At 50.1% G+C, this 14,179-nt stretch overlaps 1 protein-coding gene across 1 annotated transcript in view; it reads right to left on the reverse strand.

Moving 5' to 3' along the window:
- LOC140406521 (putative sodium-coupled neutral amino acid transporter 10) overlaps positions 1 to 14,179 on the reverse strand; it is a 108,337-nt gene that overhangs the window by 24,877 nt on the left and 69,281 nt on the right. The window contains exons 6-9 of the mRNA XM_072494524.1: positions 8,825 to 8,949; positions 5,677 to 5,779; positions 4,227 to 4,409; positions 756 to 867 (exon numbers count right to left, since the gene is read on the reverse strand). Coding sequence (XP_072350625.1) covers positions 756 to 867; positions 4,227 to 4,409; positions 5,677 to 5,779; positions 8,825 to 8,949 — 523 coding nt within the window. The remainder of the gene's footprint in view (positions 1 to 755; positions 868 to 4,226; positions 4,410 to 5,676; positions 5,780 to 8,824; positions 8,950 to 14,179) is intronic.

Here is a 14,179-nt window from a genome sequence, read left to right on the forward strand (position 1 = left end):
CACCCCTCTTCCTCGCCAATGCATCACAGCTCTAGGGGCTGGTTTAGCTCACTGGGCTAAATCGCTGGCTTTGAAAGCAGACCAAGGCAGGCCAGCAGCACGGTTCAATTCCCATACCAGCCTCCCTGAACAGGCGCCGGAATGTGGCGACTAGGGGCTTTTCACAGTAACTTCATTGAAGCCTACTTGTGACAATAAGTGATTTTCATTTCATTTCATTTTCACTAGCAAATCTTCACACATTATGGGCCAAAGAATAATCTTACACATACAGCGGGCGGGACTCGCCGCTCTCCCAGCCGTGTGTTCCTCGGCAGCGTGCCATTTGCTGGCGGCGGGAACCTCTCTTCCTGCCGCATTTCAATGTGATTTCCCATTGAAGCCACCCCACGCTCCCAGGAAAAGAGAATCCCAATGGCCGGAAAATTCCAGCTAATATTTGGCGTTATAATGTGGTGTTAGAATCAAACAGAAACCCTTGCTGCAGAACGTAGTTTACTGGATATGACACAAGCTGTCTTGTGATCACTCTCACTCTAGAAAACGGTATAGCAGAACGATGAGAACATGGCTTAGGATATAAACTAGAGACTGGAATTCTCCGGCCGTTGGGATTCTCTGTTCCCGCCGGCAGCGCATCCCCCGCCCCCCGGGTTTCCCGCCAGCGGGATAATCACCAGTTGATGCTTAACTATTCTTTTTAAGAAAACAAATACTCTTGTACTGCTGGTTCCAGCTCACAGAGTTTGACTTACCGTCAGGCACCAGTATACCCAGGCTCATTGTGCAGTACACGATGAAAACTGTGGCTGTTACATGCTGGTGAAAGGGCATATCTCCACTGACTGAGAATGTGCCATCATCTTTCTGTAAAAGACGTAAAGGATGTATCTGTGAGCTTTGAATCGTTTCCACAGTGTTCAGACATTCAGAAAATGAGTAAGACACAAGCACAATCTGAGTCTTGCTTTCCTCAGCACACACATGCGAATATCCTGTCTGTTTTATATGAGATAGGAGCAGAAGTAGGCCATTCGGCCCCTCAGGCCTGCTCCGTCATTTGATATGATCATGGCTGACCTATTTGTGTTTCAGGTTCCACATTCCCATGTACTCCCAGATAACCTTTGATTCGCTCTCCTAACAATAATCTATCTCCACCTTAGAAATATTCATTGGCCTTGCCTCCACTGCCTTCCGAGAATGGTCAGTCTGAATGAAAAGATCTTTAATCATATCATTTAAACAGCCTAAGCTAACGGGTTACTTTAATCAGTCATCTGTTCCCTCTCAACTGAGATCTAACATCCAAACTCACACACATTTGGCAGGGTTTCAGGAAGCACTGCTTCCCTCACATCCTGTTGTCCAGGGACAATGAGGCCAACTGTAATAATCCTGCTGCTGTCCTGAATCTGGGAGCATCCTGATCCGACTGGCTGTGTCCTTTATTTAAGCCATCAGACTAACCTGGCTGCAAACCTTGGATCTGATGATGGGAGGAAGTGTCCTATGGGTCGTGGTGTAATTGGAATACCATTATGCAATTCTGATTTTGGGAGGCATGGGTTCAAATCTGATCTCTAATTTTCTTTTTCATAATGAAGAGTATTAGACTTTTGTTCAGTTCTCACTCATTCAGTTTTAATTGAAGCGAAGGAGAGTTGTGTTCCGTGTAGTGATTAGGACATTTTGGCTTGCACACATAAGCAGCCATAGGATTGGTTCGAGTTTGCAGTACAGACACAGGCCATTTTGTCCCACTCTACATGAACCTCCTCCTGATTTACTTCATCTTACTCCATCAACATAGTCTTCATCTATTGTCACCCGCTTTAGCACAAGGCTAAATAGCAACCTTTGCATTCCATATCATAACAACTTACTGATTTTCAAATATTCTCTTTCTCTCCTGCCTGGTCCATTTGTCATGTTTTCCTTGCACTCGGAAATGTGAACACCCCTCTCCCACCCCTCTTCCCGGCCAATGCATTGCAGCTCTAGGGGCTGGTTTAGCTCACTGGGCTAAATTGCTGGCTTTGAAAGCAGACCAAGGCAGGCCAGCAGCACGGGTTCAATTCCCGTACCAGCCTCCCCGAACAGGTGCCGGAATGTGGCGACTAGGGGCTTTTCACAGTAACTTCATTTGAAGACTACTTGTGACAATAAGTGATTTTCATTTCATAAAGTTTCCCCTTAAATATATTACAAGTCACACTGAAGAGAACAAAAGACCCTTCCTTAAAGTCTTCAGCCCTGATTTTAGCCTGGTTCACCTGAGAAGAACATAGTTCAGGTTGAATTGCCCAGTTTGCACTCTGGTCAATCATACTTCAATAGAGAGGGAAATTGAGTGACTGTACATCAGGTTTTCAACCCCAACCCCTTCAGTTTTCATGGGTAGACTGGGTTAAAATTAAAGCTTACGCATTCTAGAAATGTTTTAATTTCATATGGAGTGACTTGGTTTTCACTGCTATTGTGTAGTGACCGTCATGTAAGTAAAAGCTGTAACATTATGTGAAATGTTCAGAATACAAAGAGTTACTGTCATATAATTAACCACTAGATGGAGCTAGATGCAGAACGATATAAAGCACTGACTCACAGTCTTCTGGGAGAAGGCTGGAGAGGAGCAGTGAGAGAGATCAGAGTACAGTTATAGATAGAGTGTAAAGACTAGTGTTAGTACAGTGTAGATTGTAGATTACTAGATTATTGCTTACTATAGGAGTAAGTGGTTGAGCTTCAATAAGTAGTACAAATAAAAGTTAGCTTTGTTAATGAAGTTAGCTTCTGTGGTCTTTGTGAACACTACGACATCCATCCTGATAACAGAATCACAAAGAACACCACAAAAGTTTTAATTTTAGCATGAGAGCTATAGGTCAGAGTTTTTTGGATGCTGGGGCTCAGGAACACATCTGTGCCAACTCAGATAGGCCCGCTGCCATTTTATGCTCTAACGAGCGTTATTTGGCAGCAGGTGGGACTTCCCTCTGTCATTGGAAGACTTGTCTGTGAGAGCTGGCGGCCAATCAGATTGAGGTAGTTCAATCAGTTTTGTAAAATCATCCAAAGACCCCAGGCCATTAACTTTCACAGTGGCACCAGTTAATGCATTCTTACAACCCCAATGTGGTACTGGGAAACTGAAGCCATTAATAAGAATAATTGGATGGGTTGCATAACGTCTGACAAATCCTTCGCTGTAGGTTGCGTTCTTATAATCCATGACCAGCCCTGCACCAAAAATAACAAATACATTTAGAAAGAAGGTGGGATTTTCCACCTCCCTCCCTCATGGTGTGTATTGTGGCAGAGGCAGCCGCCATTGGTGGCGGCGGGATTGTCCAGTCCCGCCACTGTAAACAGGTATTCCTGTTGTCTGCACCCTCCCCTGCCAGCCGGGGGAGGGGGGGGGGGGGCTAGTGGGATCAGTGCTTTCTGTGGGAATGGCTGGAAAATCTCAATCTCAGCCTCCGGCATGGTGACACAGTGGTTAGCACGGCCAGGGACCGGGTTCAATTTCGGCCATGGGTGACTGTGTGGATTTTGCACTTTCTCCCCATGTCTGCGTGGGTTTCCTCCGGGTGCTCCGGTTTCTTCCCACCGTCCAAAGATGTGCAGGCGGATTAACCATGCTAAATTGCCCCTTTGTGTCCAAAAGGTTCGTAGGATTACTGGGTTACGGGGATAGGGTGGGGGCGTGGGCCTAGCTAGGGTGTTATTTCAGAGTGTCAGTGCAAACTCAATGGGCTGAATGGCCTCCTTCTGCACTGTAGTGATTCTATGAATTCAGAACAGAGAAACAAACCAGTAAGTTCAATTGATCTACAAGGGTATTAATATTCCTCGCAAACCCCTTCCCACCTTTACCTCATCTCATCCTCCCACCATAATCTTCTATTCCTCTTTTTCTCATGTATGTCTCCAGTTGCACCTTAAATGCACCTTTGCTACCCATTTCAACCACTCCAATTATGGTAGCATGTTCTACATTCTAACCACTCTCTGAATAAAGAAGTTTCTCCTGAATTCTGTATTGAATTTGTATGTGACTATCTTATATTTATGGCCCTTAATTTGGATCTCCCCCACAAGTGGAAACATCTTCTCTGCCAGTCTGTCAAAACCCAAGAGCTCAATTTGTGAATCATTTAGCTTTCCCTTAGCTATATGTTGAACTGTTATTAGCAATTATTGTGATTGATCAATAAACCAACCTGTTGTTCGATAAAGAGGGTGCTGATAGCTTGGCGACAAGGTAAAATAATCATTGGGAAGCTCAGTGCGAGGGAGATGTAAAATATAGCACGTATACCATATGTTACAAAGCTTGGGGGTAAAGCAGCAAGGATATCTCCTGGTACAGCTTCAGTGAGAGGCAGGTAGCCACATAATCCGACCTGAAATGTTTTTTTTTAAAAGAAAATAACACATCAGGAGCAGATCTTGATTGTTTTTTGTTTTCTGAATATTTTCTGAAGAATAATGGTTAAGAAAAAATAAAAATCAGTGTCATGACCAAAACATTTCAAATCCAAACACATGGAAGATATCAATATGATTAAGCTTTATGACTAATCCCCATTCGCCAGGATGATACGGAGCAGCATCTCCCTATAACCTATGGCCTCTGCCATCTAGAACACTTTCAAATTCCCCTTCAAATCACACAACATCCTGGCCAACCCTTCATTGTTGCTTCCTGAGGTGATTTGTTCGTCATAAGCCCCCTTAACCTGTTCAATGTACCTCTTTGCACTTTGCCAACACTTTATTTTCACTTTTAATAAGCTTCAGGCAGCTTTTCACCATAGCACGGAAGCACAGTGGTTAGCACAGTCGCTAGCACAGTCGCTTCACAGCTCCAGTGTCCCAGGTTCAATTCCCGGCTTGGGTCAATGTCTGTGCGGAGTCTCCACGTTCTCCCCATATCTGCGTGGGTTTCCTCCGGGGGCTCCAGTTTCCTCCCACAGTCCAAAGATGTGCACGTTAGGTGGATTGGCCATGATAAATTGCCCTTAGTGTCCAAAAAGGTTAGGTGGGGTTACTGGGTTGTGGGGATAGGGTGGAGGCGTAGGCTTAAGTAGGGTGCTCTTTCCAAGAGCCGGTGCAGATTCGATGGACCGAATGGCCTCCTTCTTCACTGTAAATTATGTGATTCTATGGTTCTATGATATAAGATGGGTGAAGGGGGCAAATTTGACTTTGGGTCAAAGTTAAAAGCAGTCTATGTCAAATTAATAGCTAATTCTACACCACTCCTCATTCACGTTAATCAGAATAAAAGTGAGGAGCCTAATCAATGGCTGCACGGATAGTACCCACTTATAAAGTAAAATGACCACCGTCACCTCCTCACTGCCCAGGTCAGAAACATACAGATATCAGTTCCAAGTTTGCTGTTCATTCGCTTAAAGCTGCATGCTTCTGTCTTATGCAATTTGAAATAAATGTGATGCCTGCTTTTAAAAATGTGAATGCAGCTTAATTTCAGAGTCATGGTCGGATGTGTCCCACCACAAATTGGAACGGGAGTTCTTGAAGGAGGTTCTGTCCTGCTTCATTTAGCAGTCAGGTAGGACTTAATCTCTGAATATACATCACACCAGTGCTCAGTGACTACACCAACAGCAAGGTTATAGCAGAAATAGAGTGAAAGTAACTTACTACTGTATATAAGGTGAAGGTAATGATGGTCGCTCGCTTGAAGACTCCATTCATTTGTACCACTGATTGCCCTCTGAGGTTGAAGAATATAGGAAGCACTAATCTTGACAAGGAACATTGGAGAGAAACCATAATGCAAACTGAGCTTACAGTTGAAGATTAATGTCTGACTCTGTAATGATGCACTTTCACAAACATCACTAGAAACACAAAATGTATTTACTAATAAGAGATCAGCAGCCTCATAGTTATAGCTAGCTCCGAAAATGTCCCTTTGCCTAAGAAGACTGTCTCACTATCACATTCTGAGTCCCGATTGGTCGCACAGGCCATGTGACCCTCACTCTGCTGTGTTCCCTTACTCTGCTGTGTTACCCTTAAAGGGACAATCACCACATCCCTCCCCTTTAAGTTCTTTGTACAATCTTCAATGACTAATTCCCCTGTCTTAAATATTAGCTAAACAATCTTACAAGAGAGGATCTAACCATCAGTTCTTGACATTCAATGGCATTACCATCGCTGAATGCCCCACAATCAACATCCTGGGGGTTACCTGGGGGAAACTGAATTGGCCTAGCCATATTAATACTGTGGCGACCAGAGCAGGTCAACAGCTAGCAATCCTACAGTGAGTAACTCACTGTCTGACCCCCTAAAGCCTATCCACCATTTACAAGATGCAAGTCAGGAGAGTGATGGAATACTCTCCATTTGCATGGATGAGCGCAGCTCCAACAACACTCAAGAAGCTCAACACCATCCAAAACAAAGCAGTCTGCTTGATTGCTACCCCTTACACAAACATTCAATCCCTCCACCACCGATGAACAGTGGCAGCCGTGTGTACCATCTACGAGATGCACTGCAGCAGCTCGCCAGAGTTCCTAAGATAGCACCTTCCAAACCCACGATCCCTACCATCTAGAAGGACAAGGGCTGCAGATACCTGGGAATCCCACCACTTGGATGTTCCCTCCAAGTCACTCACCACACTGACTTGGAAACATATCACCGTTCCTTTACTGTCGCTGGGGCAAACTTCTAGAACTCCCTCCCAAACAGCACTGCAGGTGTACCTACACCTCAGGGACTGCAGCAGTTCACAAAGGCAACTCACCACCACCTTCTAAAGGGCAATTAGGAATGGGCAATAAATGCTGTCCTAACCAGCATTGCCCACATTCCGCAAATAAATAAAATATTATGTACGAGTTGGGTCTTTGAAGGGGGTTTCTGATCCTTGTAGAGCGCCATAATTATGTTGTCTGAAGTTCTTCCACAGGATCAATGTTGTCTTTAATAAATTTAGAGTACCCAATTCATTTTTTCCAATTAAGGGGCAATTCAGCATGTCCAATCCACCTACCATGCACATCTTTGGGTTGTGGGGTTCCGCGGCATGGGCTTTAGGTATTCCAGGAGTTGAAAAGCTTTGGCATAATCTTTCAATAGCGTGCAGTGTAGGTTGCTTCACCTCAAAGATTTCCATCCATTTAGAGTGTGCATCAATCAGGACCAAAACGATTGTGCCCAGGAATGGACCAACACAATCAATATGGATTTGTACACGTGACCGACCAGGTCAATCCCAAGGGAGCAGTGCGGCTTTAGCAGACAACCTTCGTTGTGGTTGGTACTGTTGACAGTGCTTGACTAGCTTCTCGATGTCAGCATCAATACCAGGCCACCACACATAATGCCTGGCAAGCATCTTCATCTTAGAGATGCCAAAATTGTGTAATTCAATTAGGAGCAGCTCTCTGCCTGGGTGGCGCGGCCTCACAGCGTCGAGGACTCCAGCCCTGGGTCACTGTTCGTCTGGATTTTGCATGTTCTCCCTGTGTCTGCGTGGGTCTCACCCCACAACCCAAAGATGTGCAGGGTAGGTGGATTGGCCACGCTAAATTGCCTCCTCATTAGAAAAAAAATAATTGGGAACTTAAAAATCTCATTGGTGACGAATGGCAAGCCTCCTCTGCCACACCGGGGACGGAATTCCAACCATTGAGTCGGCGGGTGACTTGACGATGGTTTTCATATTGAAGTGGCATTTAACTAAAAAGGCTGTATCACACACAAATGAGGTGGCATGGTGGCACAGTGGCTAGCACTGATGCCTCACAGCGCCAGAGACCCAGGTGCAATTCCGACCTTGTGTGACTGTCTGTGTGGAGTTTGTACTTTCTCCCCGTGTCTGTGTGGATTTCCTCTGGTTTCCTCCCACAGTCCAAAAATGTGCAGGTTAGGTGGATTGGCCATGCTAAAATTGCCCTTTAGTGTCCAAAGAAGTGCAGGTTAGGTGGGGTTATGGGGACAGTGCGGGGAGTGTGCCTAGGGGATGCTCTTTCAGAGGGTCAATGAGGGTTGGACGGGGCCAAATGGCCACCTTCTGCACTGTAGGGATCCTATGGACAACAACTTTGCATTTATCTAGTGCCTTTAATGTTGTAAAATGTCCCAAGGTGCCTTGCAGGTGTATTATTGAACCAGATTTGATCCTGAGACACATAAAGCGATGTTAAGACAGGTGGCCCAGCGGTTGGCCAAAGAGGAATGTTTTAAGGAGAATCTTAAATAGAGGATCAAGAAACAGATATGGATGGATTTGGGAGAGAATTCTGGAGATTAGGTCCTTAACAGCTGAAGGCTGGACAGCCAATGATGGAATGATTAAAATTAAAGGCCACTGAAGAGGAGAAATGGAGATATCTAGGGAGGGAGGGGTGGGGGGGGAGAGACTATTGTAGAAAATTAGATAAATCAGGAGGGATTTGAAAACAAGGATGAGAATTTTAAAATCAAGTCATTGCCAGACAGGATCCAATGTGGGTCAATGGGCGCAGGGGTAATGGATGAAAAGGATGGAATGCAAGTCCATGTTGTGGATGAACGTTTGTCTTTAATGTTCCTGGAGGAGGACATTGTACACCAGAAGGCCAAGACCGGGTTTTAAGCCCTCCCCCCATTCCATAGGCCCGTGATGTTCCACCATTCAAACAAACATTAAAGTGTGTATTGGAAAATTGACCCTTGTACAATTATAAAAGAACGGCATTTTCTTGAGCTAACCTATCTCCCTCATGCAGCTATAATTCCAATCGTTAAAGCAAACAGTTTGCTAGCACCGTATTTTCACTTCACTTACGGGTGACAACAGAATGAGGTGGCAAATATTGGCAGAGAGGTGGCGATTCCAGACCACTGCCAGAGGCGGACATTCTCCATCACCATGTCACCAGACAGCACTGAGTTCAGGCAGTATGCCAACAGCTGAAAAACAAGATGGACCCCCGTGAGAACTCCTCATCACCCACCAACACAAACAAAATCACAGCACGCTCTGCCTGCATAAACACTCGCTTGAGTGTAATAATAAGAAGCTGTTTTATTCTCGGAGTCTCTGGCACTTCTGCCAAAGCATAACGAAAACAATACAAAAATGTTGACCTTGGAGTAATTGCTACAATGTGCTGGCTCCCACCAGGGACTGTGGAGTCGCTCAGTTAACCACTTTTAGGCATCAAACACAGCAGAGCGGACTTTTTAACATATACTTTCTCCCCCTCTCAATTGTCTCCCATGGTTTCCTCAAGAAGAGACTCCTGATGGGGCACCATGCATGGCCATTGAGATCAAACACAAGAAATAATGAATGTAATTTAATGTGGCCGACAGATGGCTCTCACCATTTGGGTAGACGGTGGGAGCCTGTGTGTCCCATCTCTCTGGGAGGTCTGACACTATCACATTCCAATCAGGCAGTTTTCTGGGCGGGGTTGGGCCTCCTGTCTGACTAAGCCTGCAATAGGGTGCAAGTTCCACCCCGAGGGATGTTAATTAAATCAGAGGCTGGAAGCGCCACTGGGAGCAATGTTCACAGCTGGTACTACAGTGGGCCCTTCACCATGGATTGGCGATGGATCCCGGGAGAGGAGCGAGTACTGGTTGGATTGTGGGGGGCTCGCAGGAAGGCGTTCAAGGGCAAGGGAGCTGGAGGAGAGAGTGGGGGGGTGGGGCTGTCAGAGGCTAGGGCAGGGATGTGACTTCCTGACACTGGATCCCTCGATCGGGCACAGAGCATCTGTGAATGAGGGAACCTCCTCTACTGGCCACTGGCAAACCTGACACGGTTTACTGGGCGGCCTCTCTGGATAGCAAGTTCCCCCACTCGCCTGGGGGTGGGTTGGGGCATTACATTCTGCCCACCGAGTGCAAAATTGTAGGGAGAATATAATTTTTATTGAAGGAGAGATCCTGCCATTGGCAGGGATACTGACATTAAGATCAGGACAGGCATTGCGGTGAATTCTACAGCAGCTCCCACCAGCGGGATTGTCCAGTCCTGCCAAAGTCAATAGAGTTTCAAGCTGCTCGTCGCATTTTCTGTCCCCGCCCCACTGCGGTAGGGGTGTAAAATTCTGCCCGGATCATTACATTTGATTGGTTTGACCTGACTCGTTGATATTTAATCTTCATGGTGAAGTCCATGGAAAATGGAAAATCTCTGGATTTAAGTTAAATCATCTTTTGGGGTTTTTCAAGGTATGATTGTCATCAGAATAAATTAACGGGTGCTGACATGTGTTATTTTGTCAACAAGATTGCTTCACAGAAATGGATATTTCTTTCTACTCCTTTTGTATTGGATGTGTCTGGTTGGATTCCAGGAACTGCATCAACTTTAACCAGTGAGTATAAAATGAGTTCAAGTAATGGCTCTTCTTACAGATACCAAAAACCAGGTCAAAGAATTTTTACTCTGTCCCTTCTGCACTGCTGACTTTACTTCTGACATTGAATAGGATTGTTTCATTTTGCACATACTCCCGACATCTTCCTGCTGAAAACCTGCATGAAATGGCCTCATTCACATCGACTGTTCCTCCCTCTGTGCCCTGGGCTAAGGTGGAAGAAACTGAGGTGCCAGTTTAGTGATCGTGAAGTTACCACGTCTGAAACTGAGCCACCCTAATGAGACTTTTCTGGATTCTGTGCTTGATTGATTTCAGGAAGATCAGTGGTAGACACCCATGAGTTTATGAAGGACCATGATCACTGCTTCTGACTATTGCCCATTGACCCCTGTTGAAAAGAGCAGTGTGCAAAATTGAGGGATGATGGAACGGGCTCAGCTTTGACATTCTACAAACAGGAATGTACAGTTAACATTCTCCATGGAGGCTCCACACCACAGAGATTCCCCACCACAGAGACATACCCACCTTGTATGCTCCTCACCATGAAGGCACCCCACCGCACAGACGTTCCCACCGCAGAGACGTTCCCACCGCAGAGACGTCCCCACCGCAGAGACATCCCCACCGCAGAGACATCCCCACCGCAGAGACGTCCCCACCGCAGAGACGTCCCCACCGCAGAGACGTCCCCACCGCAGAGACGTCCCCACCGCAGAGACGTCCCCACCGCAGAGACGTTCCCACCGCAGAGACGTCCCCACCGCAGAGACATCCCCATCGCAGAGACATCTCCACCGCAGAGACATCCCCACCGCAGAGACATCCCCACCGCAGAGACGTCCGCACCGCAGAGACGTCCCCACCGCAGAGACGTCCGCACCGCAGAGACGTCCCCACCGCAGAGACGTCCCCACCGCAGAGACATCCCCACCGCAGAGACATCCCCACCGCAGAGACGTCCCCACCGCAGAGACGTCCCCACCGCAGAGACATTCCCACCGCAGAGACGTCCCCACCGCAGAGACATCCCCATCGCAGAGACATCTCCACCGCAGAGACATCCCCACCGCAGAGACATCCCCACCACAGAGACGTCCCCACCGCAGAGACGTCCCCACCGCAGAGACGTCCCCACCGCAGAGACGTCCCCACCGCAGAGACGTCCCCACCGCAGAGACGTTCCCACCGCAGAGACGTCCCCACCGCAGAGACATCCCCATCGCAGAGACATCTCCACCGCAGAGACATCCCCACCGCAGAGACATCCCCACCGCAGAGACGTCCGCACCGCAGAGACGTCCCCACCGCAGAGACGTCCGCACCGCAGAGACGTCCCCACCGCAGAGACGTCCCCACCGCAGAGACATCCCCACCGCAGAGACATCCCCATCGCAGAGACGTCCCCACCGCAGAGACGTCCGCACCGCAGAGACGTCCCCACCGCAGAGACATCCCCACCGCAGAGACGTCCCCACCGCAGAGACATCCCCACCGCAGAGACGTCCCCATCGCAGAGCCGTCCCCACCGCAGAGACATCCCCACCGCAGAGACATCCGCACCGCAGAGACATCCCCACCGCAGAGATGTCCCCACCGCAGAGACATCCACACCGCAGAGACATCCCCACCGCAGAGACGTCCCCACCGCAGAGACATCCCCACCGCAGAGACATCCCCACCGCAGAGACGTCCCCACCGCAGAGACATCCCCACTGCAGAGACATCCCCACCGCAGAGATGTCCCCACTGCAGAGACATCCCCACCGCAGAGACGTCCCCACTGCAGAGACGTCCCCACTGCAGAGACATCCCCACCGCAGAGACGTCCCCACCGCAGAGACATCCCCACCGCAGAGACGTCCCCACTGCAGAGACGTCCCCACCGCAGAGACGTCCCCACTGCAGAGACATTCCCATCGCAGAGACGTCCCCACCGCAGAGATGTCCCTACCGCAGAGATGTCCCCACCGCAGAGATGTCCCCACCGCAGAGATGTCCCCACCGCGGAGACGTCCCCACCGCAGAGACATCCCCACCGCAGGGACATCCCCACCGCAGAGACGTCTCCACTGCAGAGATGTCCCCACCGCAGAGACATCCCCACCGCAGAGACGTCCCCACCGCAGAGACGTCCCCACCGCAGAGACGTCCCCACCGCAGAGACATCCCCACCGCAGAGACATCCCCATCGCAGAGATGTCCCCACCGCAGAGATGTCCCCACCGCAGAGACGTCCCCACCGCAGAGACATCCCCACCGCAGAGACATCCCCACCGCAGAGACATCCCCACCGCAGAGACATCCCCATCGCAGAGACGTCCCCACCGCAGAGACGTCCCCACCGCAGAGACGTCCCCACCGCAGAGACATCCCCACCGCAGAGACATCCCCACCGCAGAGACATCCCCACCGCAGAGACATCCCCACCGCAGAGACGTCCCCACCGCAGAGACATCCCCACCGCAGAGACGTCCCCACCGCAGAGACGTCCCCACCGCAGAGACATCCCCACCGCAGAGACATCCCCATCGCAGAGACATCCCCACCGCAGAGATGTCCCCACCGCAGAGACGTCCCCACCGCAGAGACATCCCCATCGCAGAGACATCCCCACCGCAGAGACGTCCCCATCGCAGAGACATCCCCACCGCAGAGACATCCCCACCGCAGAGACATCCCCATCGCAGAGACATCCCCATCGCAGAGACATCCCCACCGCAGAGATGTCCCCACCGCAGAGATGTCCCCACCGCAGAGACGTCCCCACCGCAGAGACTTCCCCATCGCAGAGACATCCCCATCGCAGAGACATCCCCACCGCAGAGACATCCCCATCGCAGAGACATCCCCACCGCAGAGACATCCCCACCGCAGAGACATCCCCATCGCAGAGACATCCCCATCGCAGAGACATCCCCATCGCAGAGACATCCCCACCGCAGAGACATCCCCATCGCAGAGACATCCCCATCGCAGAGACATCCCCACCGCAGAGACATCCCCATCGCAGAGACATCCCCATCGCAGAGACATCCCCACCGCAGAGATGTCCCCACCGCAGAGATGTCCCCACCGCAGAGACGTCCCCACCGCAGAGACATCCCCATCGCAGAGACATCCCCACCGCAGAGACGTCCCCACCGCAGAGATGTCCCCACCGCAGAGATGTCCCCACCGCAGGGACGTCCCCACCGCAGAGACTTCCCCACCGCAGAGACATCCCCACCGCAGAGACATCCCCATCGCAGAGACATCCCCACCGCAGAGACATCCCCATCGCAGAGACATCCCCATCGCAGAGACATCCCCATCGCAGAGACATCCCCACCGCAGAGACATCCCCATCGCAGAGACATCCCCATCGCAGAGACATCCCCACCGCAGAGATGTCCCCACCGCAGAGATGTCCCCACCGCAGAGACGTCCCCACCGCAGAGACGTCCCCACCGCAGAGACATCCCCATCGCAGAGACGTCCCCACCGCAGAGACGACCCCACCGCAGAGATGTCCCCACCGCAGAGATGTCCCCACCGCAGGGACGTCCCCACCGCAGAGACTTCCCCACCGCAGAGACATCCCCACCGCAGAGACATCCCCATCGCAGAGACGTCCCCACCGCAGAGACATCCCCATCGCAGAGACGTCCCCACCGCAGAGACGTCCCCACCGCAGAGACATCCCCACCGCAGAGATGTCCTCACCGCAGAGACGTCCCCACCGCAGAGACGTCCCCACCGCAGAGACGTCCCCACCACAGAGACGTCCCCACCGCAGAGACGTCCCCACCGCAGAGACGTCCCCT

This window comes from Scyliorhinus torazame, unplaced genomic scaffold (assembly GCF_047496885.1).
Source record: "Scyliorhinus torazame isolate Kashiwa2021f unplaced genomic scaffold, sScyTor2.1 scaffold_579, whole genome shotgun sequence".
Taxonomy (NCBI): Eukaryota; Metazoa; Chordata; class Chondrichthyes; order Carcharhiniformes; family Scyliorhinidae; genus Scyliorhinus; species Scyliorhinus torazame.